At 42.4% G+C, this 14,696-nt stretch overlaps 2 protein-coding genes across 20 annotated transcripts in view; one reads left to right on the plus strand and one right to left on the minus strand.

Moving 5' to 3' along the window:
- CAP (Cbl-associated protein) overlaps positions 1-14,696 on the plus strand; it is a 1,014,121-nt gene that overhangs the window by 945,236 nt on the left and 54,189 nt on the right. For all 18 annotated transcript variants that reach the window (XR_012887795.1, XR_012887796.1, XM_075881103.1 and 15 more), the window contains 2 exons: positions 4,507-4,627; positions 9,031-9,073. Coding sequence is in view for 16 of the 18 variants with exons in the window: in XM_075881103.1 (XP_075737218.1) it covers positions 4,507-4,627; positions 9,031-9,073 (164 nt within the window). In the remaining 2 variants the exon portion in view is untranslated. The remainder of the gene's footprint in view (positions 1-4,506; positions 4,628-9,030; positions 9,074-14,696) is intronic.
- The window catches only part of LOC119160731 (uncharacterized), a 166,925-nt gene that overhangs the window by 142,371 nt on the left and 9,858 nt on the right, over positions 1-14,696 (minus strand). The window lies entirely within an intron of this gene.

The raw sequence follows: 14,696 nt of genomic DNA on the forward strand, positions 1-14,696 counted from the left end.
TGCATACTCGTAAGTGTCTAGAATAGGGAAATATGCAGTTTCATCATGATAGCTTTTTAGTAGTTCTCAAGTTACATAATGCTACACGATCCAATTACATGGTCTGCTCGTGGAAAGCCTAGCGTTGCAACAAAACATGCCAGGAAGCTGCGAATGGTGTTGATCTTTACTCAAAAGAAAGCTACAGGGTATGACACTCTCAGAATTTTTTAATAAGTTCTCTTTTTTTTTAGAGATCATCATGGCTGCCGACACACATTGTCAGAAACAATGGCACAGTCAAATCATCATCTAGAAAAATAACAGGGCCACAAAACAGAAATTGAAGATTGCTGTACCCACAAGCAGTGTCCAGGGATTCAGGAAAAAAAAAACAGAATCAAAATCGGTCCAGTGATTCTCGTGCTACTCTTTCCACGAGCAATGCACAATGTCCAAAACACACTTGTGAGAAAAACCCTGTCGAAGTTTTCGACAGGCTTTTTTCAATGAACTTTTTTTTTGTTTCTCGTTGGATATTGATTAAAATTGGCACAGACACTGAGAATAACCTCACAGTGCTTCCATAAAAATTTCGAAGCGATACCACAAATACTTTTATGAGAAACAAATTATTTCTTCATTGAACCATGTGGAGGGGCTGAGCATAATGTCAAAAAAAAAAAAGAACAGTATTGAGGAAGCTGCGTTTAAAGTTTCAACTTTTCTTTACGTCTCTAAGACACCTAAAAATTGTGATCTCAGGTTTGTCTTGTGATATTTGACTTCTTTTCATGATTTACTCCTTTTCATGACTTACAAAGAACAAGTATACATTTCAAACCAAGTTCTTTCTATGAAGGAGTGGTGTGATAGGTATGACAGAAAAGATTGTAAGTGATAAAACCATATACTGAAATTATTACACATACTTTTTTGTGCTGAAGTTGTAATTAGCGTAATTAAGCACTTGATTACAAATATTCACAGAACTTTTTTTTATTTGGAGAGAGGTTTATTGCATCAGAAAAATGAATCCCACCATGACGGCCTATGACTTCTTTCTAAATAACAAAGTTATGGGCAGAAGACTGGTGGCACGGGAATTTCTAGCAGTATAATTAATGACACGAAACGGACATATAAAAATTCGTGCCCCTGATTCACACATGCTCTTTCGCCGCTCAAGCCGTGAAACGCATCATCATACAGCCGGTCGCGGAAACTCTAATCTACAGCAATTCATTAACCTCGAAACATTCATAGACGTTCGTGGCGATATCAAGTACGGCTCCAAGCACGTCTGAATCGCATCGCAAAAGCTTACTGACAGCACTCCATATGACCGTGGGGTGCGCGGCCGCGTGGACAGTGCAGCCGGCGCGTAATGCACTTGCCGGCGGCGTTCTATGACGATGCGCGAAATGTGTAACTACGAAGACAAAAAATCGGCACGCACTACCCTTGGAATCGCATTTTCTAATGACGACGCGCGAAACTGCTAGCCGCTGTTCCGAGCGATCCTTGGCAGTGAAAGGGGGGCGGGGGGGGGGTGACGAGCTTGACTGTGTTGTCCGCTGCCGATGCGTAAAATGCCCGTACGAGATTCAGAGGAGCTAGCGAGTGATGTGGTACATTCCTTGCGAAGAAGCACGTCGCCAAGAGTGCGCTTGCGCGTCGTTCCTGCCCGCAGTCTCGCTGTCAGCGGAGTTAGGCCTAAAGCCGACTCCGATAACGCGTTACCGCCGCGCGCCCGCTCGTAGTAATCTGATCGTGCATCCGGTGCGGCCACTCGTAGTAATCAGATCGTGCCGCCGCTTACAGCTTCGTTGCTTGCGAAGAAGCACGTCGCCACGAATGCGCTAGCGCGTCGTTCCTGCCCGCAGTCTCGCTGTCGGCGGAGTTAGGGCTAAAAACGACTCCGATGACGCGCGGCGCTCGTAGACCGCGCTCCCGCTCGTAGTAACCTGATCGCGCATCCGCTTACTGCTCGTAACTAAAGCGTAGTTATATCTTGAGTGATTATCAAGCCGTGAACACGTCACGAAGTGGCGATTTTCGAGAGCCATGTCCTCGCGACGCACAAGCAGCAGACGACGATCTCCCGGAGCGAGCATTGGGCCAATGGCGAGGCGAGCAGAGGCAACATGGCGGCCACGGCCAATCAAGGGCCTCAAAACGACCTTCAAACATTTGCTTTTTGCTCGCTTGTTGTTAAAAGGAGGAGCTAGCTGAGGCGGGAAAGTTAAACATGGAGAAATGCTCTTTCCGATGAGCCCAAGAAGCCGGCTCCCGGCCCAAGCATCGCGAAGCTATAATTTTTTGAAAATCTCCGTTTTCTCGCCATTTCCAGAAAAAGTTTTGCTACCTAGGTGGGTGAAACGAATTTCCCGAAGCACTTCTGCGCGGTTTTCAGTGTAGATATTTTGGAACCAGATAGAAAAAGGGTTCCAGAAACTGAAAACATGAGTTTCAAAAAATCGATTTTTTTGCCATTTTTCGCGATCCCAAAGCCGCGTCCCCTATTAAAGACAAACTCCAAGGGACCACGTTCATTTGTTCGTCTCACAAGGAGTTTGTCTTATCAGAAGCACTCCCAAAAACCAAATGCTAACATGCCAAATACACCTAAATAGGTTGCTTGAAAACACAGAATGAAATATGCTTACAATGGGGAAGAAAGGAATAAGAAAAAGCATTTGTTTGGCTCAGTTTGATAAAAACTATGCTTTCAAGTATAGTACTGAGACTAATCTAGCAAGTACTCGAATTCACGATTTAGTAAGAAATATGCTCAAGAGTAAGTTTCTACTAAATTTCAAAAATAAAACTGTGCATGACCCTGTTACTACGATTAGAAAGATAAAAAGGGAGAAACAGGCACAATTTTCCTTCAAAGAATAAAAAATATATTCTTCTGGCTGTTCACCTTCAGAGAGGCTGTTTTACTGGCTTTGCTGTCACTTTTATATGCCTTCATTGCATACTGCTACTTTGACAAATCCAATATAGGCCAAGTTGCTTATGAAAGTCTGCAAGCTTTTCTGTGAGATTCGAATATTTTCCTATTTTCAGCCCACAGTAACTTTTCCTGAACGACATGTAACTGAAGGTCTCCGTTTACACTACTCATGATCTCAAGCCTCAGGCACACAAAAAAGACACAATGCAGCTATATTTAGTGCGAAAAATGACCTTCCTTTGTCGTGCACTTTCATAGTGAAAATGGCGCATCACAATTTGTGGCATCTAAGTGGGAACTGATGTGACATGCGCAGGCCCTGTGCAAAACAATGCAACCTGACCACAACACGTGCTCAAGTGTCATTGTGCCATGGCGATAACAATTCATCAGAATCCTATGATGGAAGTGATAGTGCCACATACGTGGTGTCCGTTTCATGTGATTGTAATGAACAGATAATCTTAGTTCCCGTTTACACTTTCATTTGGCTTTTTTTCACCTCCTCTTCCTTGCATTTTCCCCTCTAGCCGTGCTCTTGTGTTTTATTCTCTACTGTACTTATTTTGGGGAACTGAAGAATGCAAAGAGCATACGAAAAGTCAAACTCTTTTTGTTGCTTTGTTTGCTGATAAAGACACACTTTTCTTCACCTACAGGCTAGGGGTTAGGGAGACACCAGCTTCATCTGCTGACCTTTCTTTTCCACTTATCTAACTTTCTCTATCTTTACACTTTTTCTATCTTTCTTTACAATTAGCTTTTGATATGCTTTGAGTCTTGGCACCAGAAGTCCTGTCTTTCTTTTTTTTTTCATTTCGCTTTCTCAGTTCGTCTCAATGCCCTCATCAAGACTATAATGTTCGTTGTGCACAATCTTTGTCGTTGTTGGTCGCTGCGAGAGTTCGTCTTAACAGAAGAGGCATTTTATGCGTTCGTCATAAGCAGATTTTTTTTTTTGCATTGAGTCTATAAGAAACGAAACATTCCCATGTTGTTCGTCTTAAGCAAGAATTCATCTTAACAAAGTTCGTCTTGAAGGGAGTTCGCTGTAAATGCACTCTCTTAAATTGCAGTTAAGAATACATGGTGTTCTGTGAACGTCAGGTTACAATACGTTAACTACATCATCACATCAAGGAGTTTGTTATGAAGTGCATTATATCAAGATTTAAATGTACCTAAAAATTGGTTTATTTGACCTTCACTAATTGCATGCTGAAAATTATTAGATGTATTACAAGAATAATCCTACTGGCTCCCAGCATATCATGGCCTTTACCTGTTTTCAGCTTACTATCTTTCTGTTTAATATCAGTTGGCATTAGCCAAAGTAAACGTGCTGTTAAATGTTTTTTTTTATGGTTAAGTAAGCTTTTATTTCAAGGTATGCATCCTAAGCTTTCACTTCTTCTTTTTAAGCTCCACACTTGTGATGTAGGAATCATAGTGTAGGATTCATTTTGGCGTTCCCTTGAGTCTTGGCTTTGCACAGTTCTGGTTTGTGTGCCAGCATGTGGACGTTTGTTGTCACGGCATGATTTGTTTGTTTTTTATACTTGCAGGGAGAAACAGTGGTGCTGGTGCGGCGAGTGGACTCCAACTGGTTTGAGGGCCGCATGGGCACCAAGCGTGGTATCTGTCCTGCTGCATACCTTGAGGTCATATCGGAGCCCCAAGAGATAGGTACATCTGCACTTCACTTGATGGTAGCAGGTTTTCAATGTGGCAGCCTACCTTACCTGTATCAACTAATACGTGCAGTTAGAGGCACATTTATAATAACAGCCAGAAATGTTGTAGGCCCGTGTGCTCAGATTTGGGTGCACGTTAAAGAACCCCAGGTGGTCAAAATTTCCGGAGCCCTCCATCACTGCGTCTCTCATAATCAAATGGTGGTTTTGGGACGTTAAACCCCACATATCAAATCAATCAGAATAACTGCCAGGTTGGCGTGTCCTAATAGGTTCTTGATTATTAAACGCTAAAAGAAAGAGAGCCTTTTATTCTTCAGAGCTCTCTGTTCCTTTTATCACTTCTTTGTTATGGAGGCACTCTCGCTGCATACGAGAGTTTAACTGGTATAACTGTGGTTTAGGTGCACGAATAAACACAAAAGAACACAGGACAAGTGCTTGTCCTGTGTTCTTTTGTTTGTGCGCTTAAAGCCGTGTTCTCTTTCCGATTTCACTACCACCTTCTAGAATACTGTAGTAAGGCGGGAATTTAAAAAAAAAAAAGGAAATGTGCTTAGGGTCACGCTACTCTCCACTCTTTCCCTCGTGCCATCCCTCCCGGCTTAGCTTCCAGCATTCTTGTTGGGACAAGAGAAAAGAAGGCAACTACAGAGTGCAACAAATCTCTAACTCAGCTTGTACTTGATGGATTCTTAAAATTTTTTTTGGTGGTCGAATCGTGAGGCAATAAAGTCCTTTAGTGAACCCATTCAGTGATTACTTGTAAAAGTATACTGGAGCCTTTTTAAAGAAAACGGGATGACACCTGGTTCGATGGAAATTTTATTTGATTCGTCTAGCTCACGGAGTCCTTCGAACAGGTCTGTAGTGATGCCGTCAGTCTTGGGCGACTAACCTCTAGTCATTCTATCCACGATTGTGACAGCTTGCAGTGCTTGAATGTCTGGAAAGCCTAGCTGAACTGTTTGCGAACACACCACGTACCATTTTCTGCTCTACTGTCCAGCCTCTTGATCTCAAGATAGCCCAGAAGGTACCCAAACGACTAGCAGCTGCACTCTTCTTGAGGGTCAAGACGCGCTGATATTTCAGATAATGTGCTCAGGTACTACAGAGCATGACTGTCAACCATGAATATGAGCAGTGATCTATTGACTTCAACGTCAACATACTTGGCCCGGTGCCGGTCGACCGCTCTCACCTTGTTCAGTCCCCAGCCTACTTTGAGGGGGACACCACTCCGGAGTGTCCCTTCTTTAGGAACCTGTTACATAGAGCTCATCGAGCTAGGTATTATGTTCTCAGGTGGCCCACACTGCTGCAGAAATGACACTCGCCCACTGAGGATGATCACCTTCTGGCCTTTACCATGGACAATTGATCTTTGTCTTTCTTGCATCCACAGAGACCACCGAAGAAACCACGCCCACATTGAGAGAGTTGCCTTCAATACACTCCTTCTCAGAGTCTTCTTGTTAGCTCGCTTGGATCAAAGTTTTTTTGAGACTGAGTTTTGAGCACCTGCACAGTTTGTCAGACAGATTGCTGTTTAGCAAGCCAACTACTAAACAATCACACACTAGCTGCTCTTCGACTTCTTTTAAAGGGTAGTTTCATTGCTGAGCTTTAACCCGAAACGTGGTGTAAAAAATTAGGGAATCTTAAAGCTTCGCCTCTAGGAGTTGAACATGATAGCGACATCCTGTTCCTAGTGCATATTTCAAACACTTAGTGCATGAAACCTTTCCGAACTTTTCATACGTGACCTTAAGGGAATAGGTGCAGTAGCGTGTGTGCCTATTGTAGTAGGGTACAGAATTTCAATCATGGAGCCATTATGATATTCACATATTCTGATGTCCGTTGGCAATGGACGTTTGTACCACACATTATTACTGCAATATTTCATGTATTGTGAAGCATGTATACAGGACGCGTGTTGTGAAGCATGAAAGCTACTTTCATTGCATTTCCAAGTAGAGGAACCTCTTTTCACATTTTTCACAAGCAGAGGCGTAGCCTTGTAATAGAACACCTACTTGCCACGCAAATGACCCGGGTTTGATTTCCACTCAGACCCAAACAACCCTGGTTTGGAGCTCAGTCTGCTCCATGATTTTTATCATTTATTGTTCGCATCGTTCTCGATTTTCTCGTCACGCATAAGATGATGATTTTTCACTCGCAACCAACGACACCGTCACCGGAATTTCTGGGAAACAAGCTCTTTAACGCGATTTCTCCCATTTCCGTGAAGTGAATCATGACGAGTGAGTGGGGTCCTAAAGTTTATAATGTCTATGTTGAAGTCACCGACTAGTATGAAGGGTGCTTGTGGGTGGTTTATAATGTTTTCACAATCATGATTGTTAAACTTTTTTTGTGTGTCTCGCATATATTTCGACTATAGCACTGCGCACAAACACCAAACGGATAGACAAGCCTCACCCTTAAGGTGCTTCACCCCTAAAAGCGTCTGTTGACTAATTAGGTTGTTGTACCCTGCAGTGAGACCTCATGCTTCCATGCAGCTCATTAGCCAGATAGATGAATTAAGAGTTCAACTTGCCAATGATTTGCTTGAAATCTACCATACCGGTCTCTGAAACTTGCAGCGAGAATTTCTTTTGTCTGCAAACCCATGGTGTGCAGCAGTCTGTGGACAGCCACTTCTTCATTGGCAGCGAATAGGCCCGATGCATAGAGGTAATCTTTGAACTGTATGAGCCAATATTTTCATTGCGCCGAGTTGCCAAAATCGAAGGGCGGTGGAGGTCATATGCTTCAGGCTTTCGTTCCGGCGGAGGTCACAGGCTGCGGCTTCTGTTCCTGGCTGCCTGCGGTTCTGACCTGTCACTACTTTTTGCACCCTCGCCAGTGACTTCAGGCGGCTGGCTGCTGCACGCTATCTGCAGTCGCACCTCATATGTTCTCGGCTTCCAACTCCTCCAGGTTGGGGAACTTCAAGCAAGCTGGCTGCTGCCCATTGTGCAGTCTTGCCGCTTTTCTCCTGGGCTGTGGACTCTCCATAATTTGCTGTAATTTCTGGTGGAACTGTTGTGTGGCCGACCTGGAACTCTCCTGTCGAAGGGAGCAATAACATAGCCTCACCATGCTGTGTGGCTCCCTTCTTTTGTCCAGGCCTTTGTGGAGATGGAGACAACATTGCCCTTTTTGATCATTGCCCCGTTGGCCAGCCCCCTTGCGGCTGAACTGACCTTGTTACCTGGCCTTGTACAGCCTCTTTCACTGGTTAGCCTGAGGCTTAAGGAGAGAGCAATGTGAAAATTGAGCACGCCCCTCCCTTTGGTGCTTCGTCCCCCAGCTAGCGAGAGTGCTTGCCCCGTGCTGCTCGAGTGACGGAAACCATTATTGATCAGCGACATGGCCACTGTGGCTTCGCTGCCAGGCCTTTTTGTCTGGTGCAAGCCATGTGCCAGACTTCCCTGCACAGAGACTTGTCTCCAAACATGCACGGACAATGCTTTCCTAACATGCTATGCTAGCACACGCTACAGTGCTTCACCGATCCTCATTGGCTGCCTGTGACAGCCCCCTCTTCCATTATCTTGCGTCTGCCCGACGCCCGCTCACTACAGTAGGTGCTCACCAGCCTGCATGAGAGGCAGAGAGTTGTTTCTCAAGCTGGTGGCTTCTCATCCATGTGTTGTGTGATAGCCGTAGCGCCTGCTGGCAAGTGTGCACTGAGTCAGTGTTGCAGAGCTTTTCCATTGGCCCGCAAGCTTGTGATTGTTGGCCTGGGCTGTATCTTGGGTTCATAAACTTGTGTTTCTTAACGACTCGCCTCGTGTGCCTTATCTGCGCCGTGTCAGAAAATAGACAAACCAGGCCGTGGTGTCTTCGCGCGTGATTTTAGTGGAGAACATCGCGTCATATCCCAGTCGCTTCGAAAGCTAAGCTTTCCTAGCAAACCTATCTCCATAAGGTTTGTGGATTTGCACTTGCTGGTGCACTTGGCGAAGTACCATTTATCTTGACACTGTTGTTAATGCCGTGCCTAGACAATCACTTTGATCGCACCAGCATATTTTATGCCCATCACACACCAGCTGGCATGTCCATCCTCCGTTGTGGTAGAAGCACGCCCATTTCTGACACCATGTTGTAAGCGTACAGCAGAATTTGTAGGAAGGCGCATCCCCAAGTAACCTTATTTTTGTGTCTTTTATACACATCCAACAAATAGTATCGACAGACAACTGAGATAAGTTATTCGTAATAACAGTACGGTTAGAAACGTCCTCCACATAGACACCCTTTACACCCCAGTCATCCTGCTGTGGACTTGTCACTCGTTTGTGATTGATTGTGCAACTGAATTCTTTTTTTCTTTCTTCATTGTATATAAAAGCTCATTTCTATTTTTTACAGTGTCAACGACTGTGTCACCCAAGCCATCTTCAAGTCCTGTGTAGTGAGTAGCCATTTGCAATGCATCAGTGTACTTTTTTTTTTTTTATTCAGAATTGAAATACAAGTGATACAAGTGCATGTGTTATGTACAAATACAGAAGGAGGTCTCAAAGTCGCGAGAATGTGAGTGAGACCTCCTATAAAATCATACATGAGAGATACAATGCAATAGTAAAGAGTGGTAAGGAAAGAAAACTGAAGGTATACAAAATGTACAGATAAGCACGAAATAGCGAACGTAAGTTATAAAAAATGTACAGCTAAGCATGCAAAAACTAACACGAAAATGCAATAACATTCACTCTATATAATATCAAGCATTATTACGGTAAGGATAGAAAAATTAAGATATACAAAATGTACAGATAAACACGAAATAGCGAACATAAGTTATACAAGGTGTACCGATGAGCACAAAAAACTAACAGAAAAATGCAATAACATTCAGTTCATATAATATCATGCATTAAGAATTTAATAGGTGCCAACGCAAGCCTTTTTTAAACATTTCGAGAGATCTATTTTTGATCTCCAAAGGTAAAGAATTCCACAGTGAAACAGATGAAAATTTTGTGGTAAACTTGCCATAATTAGTCCTAGGTTTGGGTAAAAGGAAGTTATTAGCCTTTGCAAAACGAGTCGATGACACCTGGGGAAACTGACTTGAGTGTAGTAAAGGAATCGGAAGTTTTCCATTCACATATTTGTGAATCACATATACCGAGAAAATATTTAGCCAGCTTCTGAACTGATAAAATTCCATGCGAACAGAGTAAGGATGATGCATTGGACATGAAGCCATTGAACGTTATTATTCTCAATGCTTGGTTTTGAAGATGTTGGATGGCTGATAAATGAGTGGCATACGTATTTCCCCATGATGAAATGCAATAGATTATGTTGCTGTGAAAGAAAGCATAGTAAAGTGACAACAATATTTCAAAACGAAAGAACGGGCGAACATTTAGAAATATTCGAATGGCATATGCGGCTTTCCGCGTAAGCTCTAAAACACGTGAACTAAACTTTAAATGTTCATCTAATTTGACCCCGAGAAACATTGTACTAGAGGTAGAATGAATTTGAGTATCGCTTACGAAGACAGAGGGGTTCCTAGGTATAATTCGATTAGGTGACGAAAATACAACAAAGTTTGACTTTTTAGCATTTATGTTTAATTTATTCTTATTGAACCATTTAACTATATTTGTCAGGTCGGTATTTAGTTTAAACAACATTGAGTCAACGTCTGTATCTGTAGTTATATAGTGGTATCGTCCGCATAGAGTATACAAGATGAATGTGCTAGACATTGAGGAAGATCGTTTATATAAATTAAAAATAAAAGCGCGCCCAAAATTGAACCCTGTGGAACACCGATGTTTATGGTTTGAGGGTTGGAAAAGGTACCGGACACATATACCACCTGTTCTTGATCACGCAGATAGTTACGAATTAGTTCTAGTGGGACGCCAGATACACCAATTGATTCTAGCTTCTGAAATAAAATGTCGTGCGAAATAGAATCAAATGCTTTTGAAAGGTCAAGAAAAACGCCTCCAACAACACTACCGCTGTCAATAGCATATTTAATTTCCTCTGTTAGCGATATCATGGCGAGTTCAGTTGAGTAACCGGGCCTGAAACCAAACTGTTTGTTAGAATGTGAAACTTGGCTAGATAGCACCGTAAACGTCCCGCAAAAAGCTTTTCTATGACCTTACTGAAGAATGAAATAATTGATATAGGCCGGTAATTGGAGATTAAACGTTTGTCGCCTTTTTTAAAAACGGAAATAATTTTTGCTTTTTTCAGAGATGTAGGGAAGAACCCAAACTACTCACCTGTCATTTACACTCACCTGTCATTTACAATTCCTTTTTTTTCACTGAACGTGGGGATTTCTTAAAATTTCGCGACAATTTGCTGCCACTGCTTTTTATTGGAGGAGCTTTTTTCTCTTTCCTTTAATATGTTCGAATTGATTAATAAGCTGTGCTGCATTAAATCTTTGCTGATATATAATTTAAGCACCAGACTCTCAGCCATTCAGTTTTTCATCACTGTGGCAAATACTGTAATTGATGAAGTTTTCAGCTCACTTCGTTATGAAAAGATCTTTTTATTTTTCTGATGTTAAAAAAAAGTAAAATAGCCAGAGTTCTTGGTTACAACAGCAGTGGTCTAGTGGCTAAGGTAGTCAGCTGCTGACCCGCATGTCGCGAGATCAAATCCCGGCTGCAGCGGCTGCATTTTCGATGGAGGCTAAAACGTTGTAGGCCCATGTGCTCAGATTTGGGCACACGTTAAAGAACCTCAGGTGGTCAAAATTTTCGGAGCCCTCCACTACAGCGTCTCTCATAATCATATGGTGGTTTTGTGACATTAAATGCCACATATCAATCAGTTTATCATGGTTACAACAGTGAGCAGTGCAAGTGATGTGGATGTAAGAAAGACACAGAGACAAGGGAAAGCATTGCATGTGTGCCTGTTTATTTTATGCCCATCTCTTCAGCACTGTCTTGTTTTCAAATTAGTGCTAGTGAATGTTTTTATGTAAGCGCAATTAGAGATGTCAAAAAATGAAACTGTGTCTGTGGCAAATTTTGTGCATGATAGCCGTAGTGCAGTAGATCCTTCTGTGGTGTTTTCAGTAGTTGGTTTTCTAAGAATGCTTCAGATGGGGCAGTGGTGGTGCACAAACTTTTTTCTTGCTCTCTAAAAATGATCTGTTTAGTGCGACAGATAGTTATCTCAAGGCACAGATAGCAGAAAAAAATATAAATGTGGTGATAATTAAAATTATTGAATGTATACTTTAAATAATTTTGAGGCTCATTATAGGAATTGAACCTCAAATGATACTGTTGCCTCGCCTTTTATGTTGTTAAGTAGCACTCTTCAGATGTTTACAATTGCTGGTTTAATGGTTACGTCATTTCACAGAAATATATTCAATAGGCTTGTGCAAACAGTGAATTTGAGGTTCGCAGCAAATTCTAAGCGAATGGTGATTTTTGTCAAATAATTTTTAATTGAACTTGAATAGTATATATCACATATTATAAAGGAAAATGGGCATATTTGTCATCATTCAACTAACCTGCACATTATTACTTTTTTTTATTGCCCCGTCACGGTGGTCTAGTGGCTAAGGTACTCGGCTGCTGACCCGCAGGTCGTGGGATCGAATCCTGGCTGCGGCGGCTGCATTTCCGATATAGGCGGAAATGTTGTAGGCCCGTGTGCTCAGATTTGGGTGCACGTTAAAAAACCCCGAGGTGGTTGAAATTTCCAAAGCCCTCCACTACGGCGTCTCTCATAATCATATGGTGGTTTTGGGACGTTAAACCCCACATATCATCATCATCATTTTTTTTTTTTTTTATTGTAACTAGGCCTGAGCGAATTCCGATCTAATTAGTTGAAAGGAAGTGAAAGCAACCTTGAACAGTAGCAGAATTTGACTTCGGTAGAATGCGAATGATAACCTGCAACATATGTTATGTTTTAAAATGTACTATATTTACAGCATATAAAACTGTATAACAAGCTTATAAGCTTAAAAGATAATGAATCGCTGTGAGGGTTATATGTTCATTTAACCTTGAAGTGGGGCTTTACAGAGTGCGGATTTTTCATGGATAGGTGCTTTCACGGCTGAGCACTTCTCTTGCTGCAGTGAAACCATCTTTCTAGGGGGCTACATGCGGATTAATGTCATTCATTTCGATTATGCTTCAAAATTCTCAGCAATTAAAATTCGAATCGAACTCAGTTTGAATATTTAAGGCATTCGAACATTCACACCAGCCTAATATTCAGATCTCTCAAGTGTGCAATTAAAGATCCCACTTAGTCAACTGTGTGCCAAGGCACTCTATTGTCTCTTTTATTTAACGCCATAAGTAAATTGAATCTGTTGACATACAAGAGCACTTTTCATAAAAAAAATGTCCCATTGAATGATGCAGATTTTTTGGCCACAAGTTTTATTGCTAAACCAGGGCACAGCTTAAGCTTGGCGACATGTTCAAACAAAGCGTGAGCTTCTTCTGGCGTAGTAAATTCTGTAAAATGACTTCTTTCCTTTCAAATGTACTTCAACGATGACACCTTAATCTAAATTAGGATGCAGCACTTCGATCTTGACTAGCTTTTTAATGCTAATCTGCTTGCTGTGGCTTCAGCAGCGTAAAGTTTGAATTTTTTATATACAGTCGAATCTCATTAATTCAAACACGCTTAATTCGAACTTCCAGTTAATTCGATCTCACACTGAGATCCCGTCAAAGCTATGTGTATTCCAATGGGCAAAAATGCCCTGTAATTCAAACACGCAAGCACTTGCGACGGTAAATTCCAACATACCACGCTCCGAAAATGCTCTCAGCACCACGCCCAATCCCGTGGCAGCACCTGCGACACCTCAATGCTGCACACGAAAGAATAAGAAAGGAAAGACAATGCTGCCGTGGAATGTTTGCTCTCTCTCAAATGCCAACCTATGACGCGCCTGTGCCAGGCTTCTCTCTTTTTCGTCCCTACCCTGCATGGAGGAAGGAATTCCTTCCTCCATGCTGCCATGTAAAGACCCTTTTCCTCTTAACACCCCACGCAAAAAGAGAGAGGAAAAAAGAAAAAAAAACAAAGCTGTCGCGGAGTGTTGGCTCTCTCTCACAGGCCGGTGTCATGCTTCCGGGAACCCTTTCCCGTCCCTGCCATGTAGACCCAAGAGAGCAAGAAAAAAAAAAAGAATAAGCTGCCATGGAGTGTTGGTTCTCTCTCAAATTCCGATCTGCTTCGCTCCGCATGGAGACGCTCTTCCTTTCTCGTCACGTACTGGGCTTGCTGCGGTAGCGGTGCAGAGGGTAGCAGCGTAGATGCAGTCATTGTTGTCGTCCTTAGAGACAGGCACTGAGTTGTGCTCCCACAAGGGCTGCAGAAGATATTGCCTTTTTCCATTCCTTCAACCGCACATTCATTCTGGAGAATTCTGAAATCAAAGTAGAGACGCTTTGCAAGCTGTGTGCGAAACTGCCTCGCTGCAAGGCAAACATGTGCAGACTTGCATCTCCGATTATTTCAATTAATGACCGATGTCCTGTGAATTGTGAATAAATGTAAGTCTCCTTAAACTTCTGCCTCGTGCGTTAGCTTAATGTGCATGTGCCACTGCATGGTGAGCCCTTCGTTCATTTAGGTTTCATTAATTTTTTCAAACTTTTTTTAATTCGAACAAATTTTCGGGCCCCTTAGAGTTCAAATTATCGAGATTTGACTGTATAATGAAACTTTGACACATTTATAGTTCCATTCCACTTTTGTTCATGCTTGCGGCATCTTGAGGTCAGCAAATCACAAGAGCCAACCTGAAATTAGTATTTCATTTGTCTTTACAGCATCCGGTGTCTGATTACGTCGCCTTCTTGCTGGCTCTTGCTCGGCCATGACTTCATTTTTTCCCTTTGCTCTCTCTCACTCTGCTGTGCATATTGGCACTCTGAGAAATAACATTGGAACAGTGTCCTTAGTAAAATTAGGTAGGCACTGTGGTGGGATTTGCACAGTTTCACCATTAAGTGTCCTGTTCTGTGATCTCTCTATGAAGCATTGCTCAA

This window comes from Rhipicephalus microplus, chromosome X (assembly GCF_043290135.1).
Source record: "Rhipicephalus microplus isolate Deutch F79 chromosome X, USDA_Rmic, whole genome shotgun sequence".
Lineage (NCBI taxonomy): Eukaryota > Metazoa > Arthropoda > Arachnida > Ixodida > Ixodidae > Rhipicephalus > Rhipicephalus microplus.